At 40.0% G+C, this 20323-nt stretch overlaps 1 protein-coding gene across 2 annotated transcripts in view; it reads right to left on the reverse strand.

Annotated features, from left to right (window-relative positions):
• The window catches only part of COG5 (component of oligomeric golgi complex 5), a 283326-nt gene extending 263025 nt beyond the window's left edge, over nucleotides 1-20301 (reverse strand). Inside the window, exons 1-5 of one of the 2 annotated variants that reach the window (XM_060157278.1) lie at nucleotides 20182-20301; nucleotides 14732-14871; nucleotides 10854-10911; nucleotides 6089-6143; nucleotides 5920-5989 (exon numbers count right to left, since the gene is read on the reverse strand). In XM_060157278.1, coding sequence (XP_060013261.1) covers nucleotides 5920-5989; nucleotides 6089-6143; nucleotides 10854-10911; nucleotides 14732-14871; nucleotides 20182-20275 — 417 coding nt within the window. In that variant the 5' untranslated portion in view covers nucleotides 20276-20301. The remainder of the gene's footprint in view (nucleotides 1-5919; nucleotides 5990-6088; nucleotides 6144-10853; nucleotides 10912-14731; nucleotides 14872-20181) is intronic. The other variant, XM_060157277.1, reaches the window with a different exon arrangement.
• Nucleotides 20302-20323: the final 22 nt, after the last annotated feature.

Here is a 20323-nt window from a genome sequence, read left to right on the forward strand (position 1 = left end):
TGTAAAGTAAGGAAAAGAGGGTAAGTGACTTAGATGATAAAGAAAGTTGAGTGTACATTTAATCAGAATCGAAGACAAAGGAGAGAGAGAATGATACATACTTGAAGAAAGCACAGCTCAGAAATGATGAGAGAGATAAACTCACAGATGGAAGAAGAAAAACAAATTGCACATGAAAAGAATAAAAAGAAACCATTCTGAAACTGAAGGAAATCAAAGAGAAAAACAAATATCATATGCTAACACATATATATGGAATCTAAAAAAAGAAAAAAAAATGGTTTTGAAGAACCTAGGGGCAGTACAGGAATAAAGATGCAGACATAGAGAATGGACATGAGAACACAGTGAGGGGGAAGCATAAGCTGAGACGAAGTAAGAGAGTGGCATTGACATATATACACTACCAAATGTAAAATAGATAGCTAGTGGGAAGCAGCCACATAGCACAGGGTGATCAGCTCGTGCTTTGTGACCACCTACAGGGGTGGGATAGCAAGGGTGGGAGGGAGATGCAAGAGGGAGGGGATATAGGGATATTATGTATATGTATAGCTGATTCACTTTGTTATACAGCAGCAACTAACACAACAATGTAAAGCAATTATACTCCAATAAAGATGTTAAAATAAGTAAATAAATAATTTTTAAAAAAGAAACCAGAGGAAACCTGCAGATTACCTTCAAAAGACCAGGTCAGAATGACAGCTTCTCAACAACTAAATTGGAAGCCAGAACACAATATGCCAAGTATAGAAAGGAAGGGAGGGAGAGAGGGAATAGACAAATAATTCATTTTAAAAATGAGCAAAAGATATGAATAGACATTTCTCCAGAGAATATATACAAATGGCCGATAGGCACAATAAAAGATGCTCAGTATCATTAGTCATTGGGGAAATTCATATCAAAACAACGAGATAGTACTTCATAACCAATAGGATGGCTATATTAAAAAGAAAACAAGTCTTGGTGAGAAAGAAATTGAAACCCTCATATATAGCTGATAGGAATGTAAAATGGTACAGCTGCTTTGGAAAACAGTTTGGCACTGCTCAAAAAGTTTTTTCCAGCTCTGCTGAAATATAATTGACATAGAACATTGTTTAAGTTTAAGGTGTTCATATATTGATTCGATACATCAAAATGTTAAAGAGAGTTAGCATATGACCTAGCATATATATTCTCAGGTATATACCCAAGATAACCGAAAAAAACACGTCACACAAAAACTTGTTCACAAATGTTTGTAACAGTTTTTATTCATAATAGCCAGTAAGCGGAAACAAGTATCTATCAACTGATAGGCAAGCAAAATAAATGGATAAACAAAAATGTGGTATATCCGTACAATGGAATATTATTTGGTCATAAAAAGGAATGAAGTACTGACACATGCTACAACATGGATAAACCTTGAAAACATTACGGTAAGTGAAAGAAGCCAGACAAAATAATGCCACACAATGTATGACGCATTTATATGAAATATCCAGCATAGGCAAATCCACAGACAGACAGCAGATTAGAAAGCTGGGGAGGGGCAAGGGGTAAGGGGGTAGGAGGAGTGATTACTACTGAGCCTAAGGTTTCTTTCTGGAGTAATGAAAATGTTTTGGCATTAGACAGCAGTGATGATTGCACAACCCTGTGAATATAGTAAAAACCACTCAGTCAACACTTAAACGTGTACTTTAAAGTGGTGAATTTTATAGTATGTGGCTTATAATTCAATTTTTTTTAATGAAGGCAATTTCTACTTCTAACAATGATGGAATAATAGGGCAGAATTTACCCTCCCATCTTAAACAACTAGAAAACTGAACAAAATACATGAAATAAAATTTTCAGACAACAGATACTGAAAAATAGCACAGGAGAAAGAAAATAAAGAAAATGAGCTTAACAACTATCCCAATTTACTGCCGGAAGACAATTTTCTAGCTGAAGCAGAGCAAAGGCAAACAGAACATGACAGTCTCTCTGAAGTGTGGAAACAGATCAGATTTCAGGAAAGCCAAAAGGAGCTAGAGTCTATGGGCAGAGAACTGGCCAGGAAGGAGAGGTTGGGGAGATGTGCAGAAAGATGGCCTCAAGTCTCTGGCTAAGTGCCAATTTGTGCATGTGTAAGAGGAAACACAAGGAAAGAAACACTGAAACAATGCACAGAGCTCATAGTGGAAAGACCTAGTAGTAAACATGGCTAAACTACCGCTAGGCTAAAGGATGCTCTGAACCTGCACTAACAAAGATTTAAAACCAATCCTTGGGGACTTCCCTGGTGGTCCAGTGGTTAAGAATCCTCCTTCCAATGCAGGGGACGTGAGTTCGATCCCTTGTCAGGAAACTAAGATCCCACATGCCAGGGGGCAACTAAGCCCGCGTGCCACAACTAGAGAGCCCACGTGCTGCAACTACTGAGCCTATGCACCACAACTAGAGAGAAGCCCGCACACCGCAACAAAAGGTCCCTCATGCTGCAGCAAAGATCCCACATGCCGCAAAGATCCTGAAAGCCGCGACTAAGACCCAATGCAGCTAAATAAATAAATAAATATTTAAAACCAATCCTCAAAAAGATCAGACTAATTTCAAGTAACTTAACTGTGAAGAATAAAGTCCAACACCATTTCAAGGAAATTTTTTAAAATCCAGACCCCTGAACACAAAACACACCTTTCCAGTATAAAATCAAAAATTACCAAGCATGAAAAGAAGCATAAAAATAAAACCCATAACAAGAAGAAAGGTCAATTGACAAAAACTGACCCAGAAATAGCAAAGATTAAAATACTAAAACATCTATTATAGCTGGGGTCCCCAGTCCCAGGCCACGGACCGGAACCGGTCTGTGGCCTGTTAGGAACCGGGCCACACAGCAGGAGGTGAGCGGTGGGTGAGTGAGCGAAGCTTCATCTGTACTTACAGTCGCTCCCCATCGCTCACATTGCCACCTGAGCTCCGCCTCCTGTCAGATCAGTGGCAGCATCAGATTCTCATAGGAGCGCAAACCCTGCTGTGAACTGCGCATGTGAGGGATCTAGGCTGTGCGCTCCTTATGAGAATCTAATGCCCGATGACCTGTAGTGGAGCTGACGCAGTGATGCTAGCTCTGGGGAGTGGCTGCAAATACAGATTATCATTAACAGAGAGGTCTGACTACACAGAGACCGTAATAAAACAACTGCTTGCAGACTCATATCAAAACTCTACCAGTGAGTGGAAAGTGACAATTAAGCTGCATCTGGTGGCAGGCTTTACAGTGGCAAGTGAGTTGATGTACTTCAATTGTACAACTGCATGTGGTGGCAGGCTTTAAGTCAGAAACTGACACTTATTTCAGTCTGCGCATGGCCTGCCCATTATTTTATTTACCACTTCTGTCCGCACCTCTTTCCTGCACTGTGCACTTCTCTCAGTCACAGTGTGGGTAAGCCCACAAGCTAACCCTAGCCAAAATGAGGAAAAAACAAATGTCGCTGGAGAGCTTTTTTGAAAGGGGGGAAAAACCCAATGATGAGACAGCAGAAGACTCTAAGAAGAAGCCCTTTACTGGGCTTCCCTGGCGGTCCAGTGGTAAAGAATCCACCTTACAATGCAGGGGACACGGGTTCGATCTCTGGTCGGGGAACTGAGATCCCATATGCTGCAGGGCAACTAAGCCCGCACACTGCAAGTACTGAGCTTGCGCGCCTCAACTAGAGAGCCTATGTGCCGCAAACTACAGAGCCCACACGCCCTGGAGCCTGCGCGCCACAGCTAGAGAATAGAAAACCTGCACGCCACAACTAGAGAGAAACCTGTGCACTGCAACAAAGAGCCGGCGCGCTGCAATGAAAGATCCCGCGTACCTCAATGAAGATCCTGCGTGCCGCGACTAAGACCCGACGCAGCCAAAAATAAACTAACTAAATAAATAATAAATAAATAAATCTTTAAGAAAAAGCCCTTTACCATTGGTGAAGAGTTGAGCCTGCCTGCTGCTAAGGACATCTGTCATGAACTTTTAGGAGAGGCTGCAGTTCAAACGTGGCACGTGTTCCTCTTTTGGCTAGTACCATAACTAGACGAATTGATGAAACAGCAAAGGATACTGAGGCACAATTGTTAGAGAGGATTAATGAGTCACCATGGTATGCAATCCAGGTTGACGAGTCTGCTGGTGTTGACAACAAGGCAACAATGCTTGTTTTTGTGCGTTATGTCTTTCAGGAGGATGTGCATGAGGTTATGTTATGTGCACTTTTGTTGACAACCAACACAATAGCTGCAGAACTCTTTCAAGTCTTTGAATGATTACATATCAGGAAAAGTGAATTGGTCATTTTGTGTCGATATATGCACAGACAGAGCGGCTGCCATGACTGGATGGCTTTCTGGTTTCACCACTTGGGTCAAAGAGGTTGCTTCTGAATGTGAGTCTACACACTGTGTCATCCATAGGGAAATGCTGGCTAGCCGAAAAATGTCACCTGAACTTAACGTTTTGCAGGATGTGATTAAAATTATCAACCACATTAAAGTACATGCCCTTAACTCACGTCTGTTTGTGCAGCTCTGTGAGGAGATGGACACAGAGCACACACGTCTTCTCTTATACACAGAAGTGAGATGGCTTTCTAAAGGTAATCACTGGCCAGAGTTTTTGAGTTATGAGAGCCACTCCAGAGATTTCTTTTAGAAAAACAGTCACCCCTGGCAGCACATTTCAGTGCCACAGAATGGGGTCACAAAACTTGCTTACTTGTGTGACATATTCAACCTGCTCAACAAACTCAATCCGTCACTTCAGGAGAGAACCACCACTGTGTTCAAGTTGGCAGATAAAATGGCTGCATTCAAAGCCAAACTGGAATTATGGGGGCAATGAGTGAACACTAGGATTTTTGACATGTTTCAAATATTAGCAGAGATTTTGAAAGAGGCTGAGCCAGGGCCTTCTTCCCCCCAGCTGGTGCATGATCACCCATCTCAGCTTTCAAAAGAGTTTGAGCATTACTTCCCAGCCACAAAAGACCCCCGAATTGGGAAGGAGTGGATCTGCGACCCATTTGTGAATAAGTCCAGTGAATCGACTTTGTGCTAGAAGAAGATCAACTGCTTGAGATTGTAAATGATGGTGGCCTTAAAAGTATGCTTGAGACAACTTCAAATCTCCATACATTCTGGATTAAAGTCAAGGTGGGATATCCTGAGATTGCCATGAAAGCACCGAAAAGCCTGTTTCTGTTTCCAACATCCTATCTTTGTGAAGCAGGGTTTTCTGCAGTGACAGCAATCAAAACAAGACTACAGAGTAGACTAGACATAAGCCACACACTTCAGGTGTCACTGTCTCCCATCACCCCCAGATGGGACCAACTAGTTGCAGGCAAACAAGCTCAGGGCTCCCACGGATCCTGTATTATGGTGAGTTGTATAATCATTTCATTATATAGTACAATGTAACAATAGCAGAAATAAAGTGCACAATAAACATAATGCGCTTGAATCATGTGAAACCATCCCCCCACCCCCACCTCCCCGGTCCGTGGAAAAACTGTCTTCCACGAAACCGGTCTCTGGTGCCAAAAAGGTTGGGGACTGCTGTATTACAGAAGTTATAGGTTTGGGTTCCTTACATTGGATCATAGCAAACTGTAAGGATAAAAGGTTTCTTCCTGTTCTCTATTAAGAGAAATAATTTTGAACTCTAAAAAGTTAGTAATACACTGATATAATAAGAGTGAAAATAATTCACTTTAATAGTAGTTTAGATTTTTATTTTTTAAACTGAATATCTTCTTTTAAAGTTCTTTAGTATTTTTCCCGTTTTCTCTCATATTCTCTTACTTCCTCAGAATTCATTCTCTTGAAATTTGCTCGCTTATAAAGACAAAATGAAGTAAAAGTACAAAGAAATGACAAGTGAGGACCTACCTGAAGTCTTGCTAGTTGAGCAGTACGGGCTACTATTTTATTGTATGGCTCAACAATTTTTGCTTTCATCCTAAAGGAAAAACAGAAAGAGGAGTGACAAAATCATCTTCAAACTATCAATGGATAAAAATCTTTCCATTTCATTCATTTACAAAATGAACAACAGTACCTATCAACAGCTCCCTGTAAAGCCCCAATTCTTGTCTGCATCATCTGAAGGACACCTAGGAAAACATAACAGCTTACATTACTTTACAAATTTACGAGGGTTCAAATTGGGTAAAAAGTTAAAAGAAAAAAATAGAGAAATTTTCCATATTTTTCTGCCATCATCATAATCCAACCAGTATCTTTTACCTAGACTACTACAAAAACCTCTAACTAGTCTTCCCCGTCCTAACCTTGCTCCACTAAAGAAGTCTGACAAGGAATGGGGAGTGACGGCTTAATGGGTACAGGGTCTCCATTTGAGGTGATGAAAAAGTTCTGGAACTGGATAGTGATGGTTGCACAACACTGTAAATGTAATTAATAGCACTAAGTTATATAGTTTAAAATGGTTAAAGTGGTAAATTTCATGTTAATGTGTATTGTACTACAATTACAAAAAAAGAAGCGTGGGACTTCGCTGGTGGCGCAGTAGTTAAGAATCCACCTGCCAATGCAGGGGACACGGTTCAAGCCCTGGTCCAGGAAGATCCCACATGCTGCAGAGGAACTAAGCCCGTGTACTACAATTACTGAGCCTGCACTCTAAAGCCCGCGAGCTGCAACTACTGAGCCCGTGAGCCACAACTACTGAAGCCCACACGCCTAGAGCCCCTGCTCCGTAAGAAGAGACGCCACCGCAACGAGAAGCCCACGCACCGCAATGAAGAGTAGCCCCTGCTCGCCTCAACTAGAGAAAGCCCACGCCCAGCAATGAAAACTAAACACAGCCAAAAAATAAAGAAACTTATTTTTTAAATTATATTAAAAAAAAAAAAGCCTGAGTGATCTTTGGAAGTGCAAATTATAACACTCATCTGCTAAATCCCTTCCCCAGTCTCCCCTTTGCTCCTATGTTAAAACTAAAGTCCACAGCTTGGTCTACAAGGCCCTGAACGATCTGGAAATGAGGTACTCTCCTCCTGGTATACTCTCTCTAACTCCCAATGCTAGATAAATAATAAATATGGACAGCAAGTATATTATTGCCTTTACTCTCTACTTACATAACATGATGAAGAACTGTTTATAAAATTGTAAAATTATTTTCAGGAAGACAGATCTGAAATTTTACTTTTTTATATGCCTAAAAATGGGCTTTCTAATATTACAGATTTAATTATTTTGAACTATATTCTTTAAAACTCAGTTTCTATATTCAACTGGCATAGCTGTAGTTTTGAAACACAGTATTCTAAATAAATTTAAGTATAGAATGTTGTCATATTAGATGAAGTAATTTCAGAATTAATTAATACTCCTATCTGCATACAAATGTTTTAATATGGCTCAGTCCAATAGAATCCTTTCTGGACCCAAGGATTTCTGCCGGTATTATGGTTCACTAACCTTAAACCTCCAAGAATGAACTGGCTTTCCTTGTTATCATCACTTCCTCACATCTTATTCTCTCCACAACCCACTCGCAACACCTTTCACACATATGCCACCAAAACAGATCTTGTCAACGTCACCAGAAATCTCCAAGGTGCCGAATGCTATTGTCAGTTCTGTCTTGATCTTGTTCTAACTCTCAGAAATGCATGACACGTTGAACCACTCCCTCCCTAAAACATTTTTTTCTCTAGGCTTCCAAGTCATCACCCTCGTGGGCTCCCTCTGATGGCATGAGTTGCTCCCACTCCTTCTCTGTTGGATCTCTACATGCTGGAGTACTCCAAGATTTGATCCTCAGCCAACTTCTCTTCTCCACCTAGAATCTCTCTTAGGGATTTCATTCAATCCCAATGTTTTAAACACTATCTGTTCAATAAAATACTGATTTTATATACACACATACGTACATACATCTATATAGATTTTCTTTATACCTGCCTATCTATACACACACACACACACACACACACAACTCTCTAGCCCTGAACTCTCTTATGACAAATTTAAGACACCCAACAAGATAACTTCTGCCCCACCATGATCCTCTCCAGTGTGACGCATCTCAGTTACTCATACCATCATCTATCCAATTTTTCAGACTTAAATCTTAGGAATCACTGTTGGTGACTTTTTTCGCTCAGACTTTTCATTTCCCATCAACAAATCCTATCAGCTCTACCCCCATTTTATCCCATTCACTTCTCTCTCTTTATATCCACCACTAATTCAAGGCACGATCAACGTCTACTACTCTAATAGCTTCTAAATTGGTACCCCAGATTCTACTCTTGCCTTCACTATAGAGCCACCAGAGAAAACTTTTTAGAGCATTAATCACGTAACATCTCTAATTAAAACCCTCCAATTGTTTACCATTGCATTTAGAAGGAAAATCAAAATTCCTTCCCAAGAACCTCATCTACAATTCTTTCCCTCATTCACTAAACTCTAGTCATACTAGCCTTTTCTTTCTGCCCTTCAAACATGCCACGCTAATTCCATTTATTGGTCCCTCAGCTTACCACACTCTCCTCCCCAGATAGTCATGTGGTAGCTCTTTCTCATCATTCAGATCTCAGTTCAAATGTCATCTTCTCAAAGAAGCATCTCCTGCCCATCCTAGCTAGTAAGGAACTCCCATTCTTCTACCTCATCATCTATTTTATTTTCTTTTAGGACTTAAAAGTACCTGAAGTTCCCTACACATTTTTTTTTTTGGTCTAATTCCCTACCTAGAACATAAATATCATGAGAACAGTGACTCTATTGTTCACAGGTGCCTGGTATCTAACAAGTTCTCAATTACTATTCGACTGAGTGAGTAAATAAATGAAGAAATTAGGCTATCTCTTTTTAATAAAATAGGCTTAATTAAATATACCTCCAAACTCCATAAGGACAGGGACTCTGTATATTGTTACAGCTGCCTGGAATCTAACAAATTCTCAATTAAAATTTAAATGTATAAATAAACAAAAAAATGAAGAGAGTAAATTTTAATAAAATAGGCTAAATAAATATATCTCCAAATGAATTATATGGCCAAAATTTTACATATATAGGAGAAAAAGTAGATGAAGTAGAAGTTGGGGTAATACATTTTCAAATACATAACACACATCTCAAAAAGTTTAATAAATGATTAGAAATACACATCATGCTAAAATGAATACTGATTCATACTTTGACTTATGTTCAAATAATCTGGAGAATATTCTTAGATTATCATAGGAATTCAGAGAAGTCAGCCTTTGTACTGTACACAGTCACCCAATGGATAGTCATTCTAACTCAGTCTAACAGCATATTTTAAATGTTTTAAACACTGAAAAGCACTCTGGGGAAAATCAGCACACTATAGAACTAAACACACATAGGGAATTCCCTGGCTGCCCAGTGGTTAGGACTCGGCACTTTCACTGTGGTGGCCCAGGTTCAATCCCTGGTTGGGGAACTAAGATCCTGCAAGCCATGTGGTGTGGCCAATTTAAAAAAAAAGAAAAAGAAAAAGAAAACCACAATGAGAAGTATTTCTGTTGTGATGATTCATCTACACCTATATATACTCAAAATCAATGTACTACCATGACATCCCTATGGGTTTCTATAAAGGAAAAAAACCTTTATTCGTTTACAAAAATTACCATTAAAAACAAGGTATTATTTACTTGCTTCCAGAAACATATAAAAATATTATGAGATTAAAGAAAATTAATTTTCCATAATAAGTCAGTACCTAGAGCCTCTTAATTTTCCCATGAACATAGTCTGATATCTATCCTAAATATTCAAATAACAAACTGTTATCTCCAAAATACTATGTTCTTCATCAGGATGCCTTAGAAACAATGCACATGCTGAAAATAACATCTTTGAGTGCACGTAAGAAATACTAGAGGAAGCATTAAAGAATATTGCATCACAGAAAGCAATATCCTTCTTCCTTAAGAATTTCATCAACATAGGGAAAAATCACTTAGCTTTCTTTTGATGTGCAATGATTAATAGTAATCACAACACAAGTGATAATGGAAAATACAATATTAACATTTCATATTTATGAGATGTAGTTTAATTTAATATAGAGAGAATGACAAATTCATAAAAGATGTAGTCAAACGAAAATAAGAGAGTTCATAATAAAAATCCAATGTATTATCATTCTACTATACTTTCATTTTTGAAAAGCATTTCAAAGAAATAGGAAAGAATTCAAGCCTATTTCCACTACTTTAGTGGAGTTGATTTTGTTTTTGTTTCTTTTTTTTTTTGTCCACGCCACGCGGCTTGCTGGATCCTAGTTCCCCAACCAGGGATTGAATGTGCGCCCACAACAGTGAAAGTGCGGAGTCCTAACCACTGTAACCACTGGAATTCCCCTGCTTATTTGTTTTAATTAACTAATAGTTATAAAAGCACTAAATATGTGCCAGGAATTGTTCAAAGCATTTTGTTAACTCATTTAATCCTCTAAATAACATATTAGTACATATTAATACTCCTCCTTTATAGATAAAACTGAGGCACAGAAAGGTTAAGTAAGTTGTCCAAAGTCACACTTCTAGTAGGTGGGAAAGCAAGGATTTAAACCCAGAGAGTTTAGCTCAGGGGTCAGCAAAGTTTTATTAAAGTTTTGTTGGAACACAGCCACACACATTCGTTTCCATATTACCTGGCTGCTTTCACCCTATAACAGCAGAGTTTAGTAGTTGCAACAGAGACAGTATGGCCTGCAAAGTCTAAACTATTTTCTTTCTGACCCTTCACAGAAGAAGTTTCCAAGCCCTGGGCTAGCTCTGTACAATGTATAATAGTTAATGGAACTATACCTTCCAAAGATTCAATCCCAGTTGCTTGTGCCAATAAATCTTCATGTCTTGCAACAACCTGAAAATCAAGAATGAATAATCAGCACTCCAAGTATTAAGTATTTTAATTTGTAACCACAAAGTAGAATTGAAGGGCTCTCTCTTTATGGAAAGTGGGAAAAATTAAAAAAAATTTTTTTGTATCAGCAAAAAATTTTTGCTGATACAAAAAATACAGGGTATAAAGGTGTGTTTGAGCTGAATGACTGGTGGGAACACAAACACGCTATAGCTCAACACAGAGCCAAAGATGTCTTTTCATTAGCCCCATGGTATCCTAGGGGGATGTGCAGGACGAGTTGTGCCCAAACTGAAAAACAAAAACCAGCTAATTCTTGCCATGCTAATTAATACACGCTTCCCTTTTAAAGAGTGTTTTCAAACATCGGTTCTTTTAGTTCTTGCATTTAATTCAGCATCATCAAGACCACATTCTAATTTGGAAAGATAAAGCAGAGTCAGCGCCTCCCTAAACATCTCTCTGCTTCCAGCTTCCTAATGTCACAGCAAATCCTCTTCCCTGCAGAAGACTGGTATTTTTAAGAAAATTAGGGCAGTGTGAATAGTCATATCAAAAAAACCCCATAAAAGTTAAGAGTTAAAGGCTACACACAAAAGAGTCCTAGAAACACCAAGAAATCAAGCAAATCTTTAGAACAATGCAGGAATCCTTATTATTTTGTACCCTTTATTAAAATGAATAAGAAGTTTCATGTCTAGTCTGTAAACTGAAGCTCCTAATCAGCAAAGATTCATTCAATGGAATGCCTAAATCCTCTACCTTGTCCTGTTTCACACGTCACTTGTCATTCTACCAAGTTCCTCTATCACATATCTAAAATAAGTGTTACTTTTGGACTCCTATGTCTCTTATCCAGAAGACATCTGAGTTCTCCCCAGTCCACTGATATGGTCATTAATGTGTCCATCCTAACAAGATGAATATTTTTCTAATTCTCTATTCTTTGTCCCTTGTGATACTCTGGAAATGTTGAAAAGCCTAAAACTACAATTTCATAGACTCCCCTTTCCAACAGACTTAGAAGACAGAAGAAAGAGGAAAACTATCTTCCCATTACTGTTTCAGCTAGTAAGCAAAGTCCTGAGACCTGAGGATTTAGAGACAGTTGAGATAGCCCTGTAGATCATTCCAGAGTTCAGTTACCAAGCACCCAGAAGCTGAACTTTAGCAGTGGCATGGCAGGTAACAGCAGGAGCTTCCAGGTCTCTGTGTTGCACCTGTGGTAGATCCTTCAACTCATTCCATTAGCTGTCTATCCAATCCTCTGTATGAAATATCTTCCTGCTTTAAATACCTAGAGCAGTTTCTGCTTCCTGTACTAAAGCCCTGACTAACACATACTTTGGTACATTTTGTAATTTTAATCATCTCAATGATTTTATTTTTTTTTTTTTTTGCGGTACGCGGGCCTCTCACTGTTGTGGCCTCTCCCGTTGCGGAGCACAGGCTCTGGACGCGCAGGCTCAGCGGCCATGGCTCACGGGCCCAGCCGCTCCATGGCATGTGGGATCTTCCCAGACCGGGGCACGAACCCGTGTCCCCTGCATCGGCAGGCAGACTCTCAACCACTGCGCCACCAGGGAAGCCCCGATCTCAATGATATTTTAAATTATTTTTATTATATTTTATTTACTGGTTTGGTTAGCATTATCCCAATTTTGCTTCTGCAGAAAAACAATTGTAGCAGGTTTAGATCTCATACCAGGAATCAGAGACTTCCTCCACCCTACATCCAGAACCACTGTAAGCATAACTTGCCCCCTCTAGGAGATGTTAAATAGATTTTAAGTTTTTACTGATTCCTTCAGAGAAGGTACTATATGCAAAGAATAAGGAAAATGCCAACCACAAAAAGGCAGAAAGAATTTCAGGTGGCTCCTGCAAAAAGCTACCCCCTGAGAAACCTAGGCAGAATTAAGTGCCTGGGTTTTTCCCCTGCTCCCACAGACACTTTGTACTATTCTATTTAAAAAAGGCATCACTTGCCTGTCATTATTTCTGTCTGTATCTGCCACTGGTCTGTGAATACTTGGAGAGCCAGGAAATGTTTTCATTTTTCTATCCGCACAGCCTAAAGCAAAGCCTGACAATTAAAACTGTCCTATAAATGTTTCTCAATAAGTATTGATCTCTAATTATATAATCAGAATTTTAAACTGACCTTAAAAGTCACCCCAGTCTGAACTAAGCTGCTCTTTTTTTTTTAAAGAACTGTCTATAGTATATACTTCTATCTTTTTTTTTTAATAAATTTATTTTTTTATTTATTTTGCGGTACGCGGGCCTCTCACTGTTGTGGCCTATCCCGTTGCAGAACACAGGCTCCGGACGCACAGGCTCACGGGCCCAGCCGCTCCGCGGCATGTGGGATCTTCCCAGACTGGGGCACGAACCCGTGTCCCCTGCATTGGCAGGCGGACTCTCAACCACTGAATTTATTTATTTTTTATTTATTTTTATTTTTGGCTGCACTGGATCTTAATTGCCACGCGCAGCCTTTCTCTAGTTCCGAAAAGCAGGGGCTACTCTTCGTTGCGGTGTGCAGGCTTCTCATTGTGGTGGCTTCTCTTGTTGCGGAGCACAGGCTCTAGGCACGCGGGCTTCAGTAGTTGTAGCACATGGGCTCAGTAGTTGTGGCTCGTGGCCTCTAGAGCGCAGGCTCAGTAGTTGTGGCACACAGGCTTTGTTGCTCCACAGCATGTGGGATCTTCCTGGACCAGGGCTCAAACCCGTGTCCCCTGCATTCGCAGTCAGACTCCTAACTACTGCGAAACCAGAGAAGCCCCAAACTGCTCTTTTAATTGATAAAGTAAGACACGAAAAACTTAAGGGAACGTGTCTCATTATACCAGATCTAGGTTTCCTGGAAAATAGTTCATTTATTCATGCAATTTGTTCATTCATTTAAATATTTAAGTGCCTACTCAGAAAGAAAGGCAACACTAGAAAGTACACCATAAAACCACCCTATAAAAATCACAGAATTGGGGCTTCCCTGGTGGCGCAGTGGTTGAGAGTCCGCCTGCCGATGCAGGGGACACGGGTTCGTGCCCCAGTCCGGGAGGATCCCACATGCCGCGGAGCAGCTGGGCCCGTGAGCCATGGCCGCTGAGCCTGCGCATCTGGAGCCTGTGCTCCGCAACGGCAGAGGCCACAACAGTGAGAGGCCCGCGTACCGCAAAAAAAAAAAAAAAAAAAAATCACAGAATTGCAGAAGAGGAAGGAACCTTCAAGATTTTCTACTACAATCTCCTCTTCCCCCTTATTCACTCCAACCCATTCCATAGGTTTTTTTCCTTTTTTTTAAAAAAAAAAGCAAGACTCAAAGGCATTACATGATATGAAAGTTAACAGCACAACTGAGATTTGGACCTATCTCCTAACTCCCCTCATTGTGTTCTATCCACCACAAATTTATCAACTTTCTGTAATTTCATCAAATATTACATTTTGTGCTCATAAAGTGTGAACTGCTAGTGGGAACATCCCAGTTTTTCTTATTCACACTGTTCTGCTTCCAAAATTCTATTTTCTATTATCTTTATCAAAGACATCCTATTTTTTGCCTACCTATACTCTCTCCATATCAGTTAAGATGATGAAAACAAAGTATGAATAAAAGGTTTTGGAGAGATGGGTATATCCATTTTTCAAATAACAAAAAGTAGTTTACAGAAAACTTTTCAAAGATATACTTGGAAAAATATACATTTGTTCATGTAAATATGCATTTAGATTAAATAATAAAAGGATTATAAAAATGATATATTATCACTCTGCGTTGAATAAATTGTATGATCCAGAAAATTGGAATTACCTGTAAGTGCAGTTCTTTATCCAACTGACTGATTCCTTGGGCAAGTTTTGCTAGCTGTTCAGCAATTACAGCTTGATGAATAGATCGAGAAGTATAAGTTTTTACATCAAAGTCTTCATTTAAAAAATCACTATAACACTCTGGGAAAAAAAATAAGAAAAAAATCCTTATTAATTACACTGCACCAAACCACAGATATTAAACCACAGAACAATTATAATCATAGTTAACATATTTTGAGGTCTTTCTATACACCAGAAAATACTGAAAAGGCTTTCTGTTGTAAATGAGAAGAGGCGGTAGCAACAGCAGAAGAGACTGGTAAAATTCACTAAGAACTTACTACGTGTCAGGCACTGATATAAGCACTTTATACATACTAACTCATTCAATGTTCACACAACCCTGTTGGAACTATCATTCTCCCCGTTTCACAGGTGAAGAGACAGGCACAGACAGGACATGCAACTTGTGCAACTTCACTGTTTGAACCCAGGCAGTGTAGCTGCAGAGCCCACGCTCTGGACTACTATGCATATTCCTAAAAGCTAGTTTTTAATCAGTGAGTCAAAAGGAAAATACTGAGTAAAAGATTGAAAAAAAAAAAAAAAACTACGAACCACAGCTTTTAACACAAGAAAACAAGGTCACTGACAATGACAATAGGAAAACTGACTGTATTTGATAATTATGGTCTCCAGCATCTCCAGACTGATGCACAAATACTGTTATAATAAAGTGAATCTGAAATTTTAATAGAAGTAGGCAAATGCAAACTTACAGGTATTACTGAAATTTTGGATTTATGGGTGAAATAAATAAATGGAAAGAGAAACCATGTTGAAAGTAGACCCGTAAGAGAAAGAAAAAAAAGGGACTTCCCTGGAAGTCCAGTGGTTAAGAATCTGCGCCTCCATTGCAGGGGGCACAGGTTCAATCCCTGCTTAGGGAACTAAGATCCTGCATGCCACGCGGTACAGCCAAAAAATAAATAAATAAAAATTTTAAAACAAGAAGTGATGCTAGATGTTAAGAAGATACCTTTCTGTACAGAAATCCACAAATTTGTGGGTGAAAGGAAAGTGGAGAGAATTATGAACGAAAAATAGATACACAGAAGTGAAGTCAATGTAGGCATAAACAATTATCTCCTAGCCATATGGTAGATATACGTAAGACTGCCTTGACAGAGATTATGAAACTAACAAGCTATAAAATAGAGTACTTATAAGAAAACTTCAATTGTCTATATCCACTATAATGTATACCCCATGAGTTTGCTTTGTGTACTACCACACCCATAGAGCCTGAACAATGCCTGACACATCGCAGGTGTTCAATACTGGTTGAATGCATGAATTAATCTATGTATCAGCTGGAAGTATCATTCTGCTAAGAGCAAAGACTCATTCTTGACTACTCTCAAAGTGTAGTGGACTGAAAGAAGGAAACTGCTACTTTGGCCTTAATTCTGAGAACCCCATTTCCTTCGAGTTTGCCAAGTAGTTCTCAGAATTAAGGATCCTGTCAGGCAGACAAGTGGAGGCTATTCCAAGAGGGAAGGTTTAGAGGCAGCAAACATAATGGCATATTTTGAGGAATAAGGATAATACTGACTTAAGTATGTCTAGATCACAGTGTGTTTTGGGCAGAAAGGGTAAAGAATGATAGGATTTGAGGTTCCAAAGGAAGGTTGGGGTGCAGTTTGAAAAGAGGCTGGTAAAATATTCAAAATGTTCAGACTATTTCCCATTTAAGCTTTTAAAGCCAAGAAAGAGCTCTGTTAGCCTTGTGTTGTAGCACAGTTTCTGGCAGCTGTATGGAGGATGACTGAAAAGGGATTAGCCACGCGGTGGTGCGCTGGGGCTGGCTCGGATTGGATCCTGAGAGCCAACTGTTAATCTCTCAGGAATTCTGTGAGCCAGCTGACATCACATGTAGGTATCTTAAAACTGACCATGGGGGCTTCCCTGGTGGCGCAGTGGTTGAGAGTCCGCCTGCCGATGCAGGGGACACGGGTTCGTGCCCCGGTCCGGGAAGATCCCACATGCAGCGGAGCGGCTGGGCCCGTGAGCCATGGCCGCTAGGCCTGCGTGTCCGGAGCCTGTGCTCCGCAACGGGAGAGGCCACAGCAGTGAGAGGCCCACGTACGGCAAAAAAAAAAACTGACCATGGTAAGGGTATTTACACCATGAAATTTAGCATACACTACAAAATCAGGGCTTCTTCTATTTTCCCAGGACGCTAATTTATGTACACACCCATGGAATAGAGCCACAGAGGCCAGTAAGGTGTTATGTTAACAGCCTAAGTGACAGGATGAAGACTAAGATAGTAGCAGTAAGACTGTAAAGGAAGTGACAAATTTGACAAATATTCAGACACCATAATGTATAGGACTTACAGACAAGCTGAAAGATGGGTGATTAGGTAAACCAAGAATTAAAGGATGATTCCCAAGTTTCTTGATTAACTGACATAGGGAATTCAGTTTTGCATAAAGCAGTCCACCAGAAATCTTTGTATAAAGATGAACATGAATGTACCCCTGCCTCCAAGGAACTGATAACCTACGTGGGAACAAGCACACATCTAACCTACGTGGGAACAAGCACACATCTAACTTACCACATACAATTAATGGTAACAGAGACTACCAGAGGAAAAGGTTAGAGGAGAGGGGTTAAAAAAAAAAATTCATTTTACTTTTTCATGTGCAGAACCTATACTATTTGTTCATATGTAGATTTTTATATGTAGAATTAGTAGTGCTTGTTCACTGTCAAGAGAGAAATGTCCAGTAGAGAGTGGTTCTATAGCTCAGAAGAGGAGTACGGGCCATATGTGTATATTTGTATACATATTAATTTTCAAACTATGAAAAAAAGACCAGATGATTTAGGAAGACATTTTAGAATGCACAAAAAAGGAAAACGGGAACGACAGAGCTCCGAAGCAGGAAAACACCAAAATATGGGGGTAGATAAAAGAAATGAAAGCAATCACAGAAATTAAGTGTTCAGAGAGAAAAAAAACAGGAGAGAACAGCAAAAAACCAAAAGGGACAGCTTAAAGAAAGTCAGTAGTGTCAAAGGTCTTATAAAGATCAAACGCAATAAAGGCTGAATACTGGCCATTGGATTTGGCATCTGAAGACAGACTGTCCTTCGTGCTTCTCTTTTAGCTTTCTCATGCCTATAGGAGGCACATCAGAAACACCTCACAAAATTTCAAACTATGCATCTGCTGACCAATCCTATCCTCTATCACTGGCAGACCCCTGACACAGTGGATCACTGTTACTGATGGAAATGTTTAATTCCTTAGGAATGTTGTGGGAGGGAAGAGTGGAGTGAACCACTGAATTAGGGGCGAAATGAAGACGACAAGCACCTAAAGAAAGCTGAAAAAGAACACTTAGAGACTTAGGAAATTAAAAAAAAAAATGGAACAAGCCACATGAGGCAAGTATTTCAATAAAACATTCAAACCCTTTCATAAGTTCAAGTAAGAAAGACTGAAACAGTGTCCATTTGATTTATCCACAAGAAAGTCACTGGAGACCTTGGCAAAGCGATTTCAATGGCATAGAATGAGGGTAACTGGGTCCTTGAGGAGACAGGAAGAAAATCCAGAGCACCAAGGGGAGGGACTGTCCTTAGGAGGGAATGGAGACTTCACTTCTTTTATAATTGAAAATACAACAGAAAAGAAGGAAGAAAGAATGACTGCAGGTTCAGGCTTAGTTTATACGTTTAACCGCAAGAAATGGAAGAAGCGCATATCTAATAGATTTTTTTTTTTTTTAGGGAACTTGAAAACCATTTGTCGAGCTTGAAGGGAGTGGTTCGAAAAGAGTAGATTTAAATAATTATTGTGGAAGATGGGAAAGAGAACTAAATAGGAAAATACAGAAAGCAGAATTGAGGACTGTTTACCCTCCAAAAACTGATTACAATTGCTGGAATGCACCCAACTGAAATAAATACCCATGCGCGGCATGTACTGTTTCCTTCACTTCACCTGGGAACGTCCTATTTACACCTCAAAACCAACTCCATCTAGAAAGCCTTTCCTGACACTCCCTTAAACCACTCCCAGTTATCATCCTCTTTTGTATTCATGTTCTACTTCGTATACAATTCTACTGCTACCCTTACAACACTATATTACGGTGCCTACCTTTCTAACTCTACAGGGCTATTTCCCCTACCAAAATGGTGAGCTACTTGAGGGTGGGAATTGCGTATATATCAGAGCTCAAAACTTGGTTAACCTGAATTTAAATTAAGGTACAAAGATGCATTAGCCAGAGATCCTAACCTAGAGAACATGATCTAGTTCAGAAAACATCATTAGTAACTTTTGACAAAAGTATGTAAATTATAATCAGAAGGCAAGGAATTAAGGGCAATAATAAAACATACAACACAGAAAACAAACAGTACTTTAGAACTTTATTTCATTCGTTTAGAACCTATTTGGGTCTACATATGTGTGCATATGCTTCTTTACTGTGATGTTCAATTTTTAAAAACCACTTACTCTGCACCTACTGTAGGCAAGTTACTGTTATTAACTCTGCAGAATATAAAAAGGAGTTTTACAATGAAGTAGAAAAGATTAAGTACACTAATTATTTTAATACAAGGTTGAACGTGATGGAGATTAGGGAAGAAAATTAAGAACAGGTGAGAAGGATCTTAGAAATTTGAACTTTACTCTGAAAGAAAAGAAGTTTGGGGCATGTTAACTTCATTAATACAATTTTATGTGCTTCTCAAATATACTATGTCTAACTTATCCTCTTATTTCTAGAAACTTCTATCCAAAACTATCAATAAACTTGATTGCTATATTCAATACGTATAGTTAATCCCAGCCTGAACGAATGCTCCCAACCCTCCCCCACGTATGGCTGTGGATAAACGACTTGTAAAAAAAAAAAAAAAAAAAACAAGCGAGCTTGTAAGTGGGGCCACCTGTGCAGTCCAAAAATTTATTAACAGGGTATTAACAGGGGGATGTTTCCAACTCTACCCAAAAATGAGACCCCCTTCATCAAGCGCTTGTAATCTGCTCTAGGTCTTACACTTCTCATGGAATCAAACGCTTCACCTTTTCGTCAAGCACTGCGGTAGCAGTGGGTCACCGAGGGCGGGAACTCGGGACATCAGCGAAACCCCAGGAGCGTGGAGGGAAGAGTTGAAATGAGGAGCCTCCAGAAATCAGGTGTCCCCAGGACACCCGGAAGGGAAGGGGACAGCAACTCCTGGAGAAACAAGTTGGCTAGGCCAGCACCCAGACGCCAGGGGGCCGGGCGGAGGGGAGTGGTCACGCCGAGACAGGAAAACTTTCCGCAAAGCGAAGGGTTGAGTCCACACTTGGGCCCAGGTGCGGAGCAGGACAATCCCCCAACCCCATGGCCCGGCCAGACCCCGACTCCTTACCGTCCTGCAGGAGCTCCCGGACAGTCGCTGCAGCCGCTCCGGAGCCCAGAGTCGGACGGCCAGGCAGAGCGAGGCCGCCGTCGCCACCTTCCATGTTGGCAGGTGCCGGGGAGATGGCGTCAGCAGCGACGCGCCCCGCCCA

This window comes from Lagenorhynchus albirostris, chromosome 8, assembly GCF_949774975.1.
Source record: "Lagenorhynchus albirostris chromosome 8, mLagAlb1.1, whole genome shotgun sequence".
Taxonomy (NCBI): Eukaryota; Metazoa; Chordata; class Mammalia; order Artiodactyla; family Delphinidae; genus Lagenorhynchus; species Lagenorhynchus albirostris.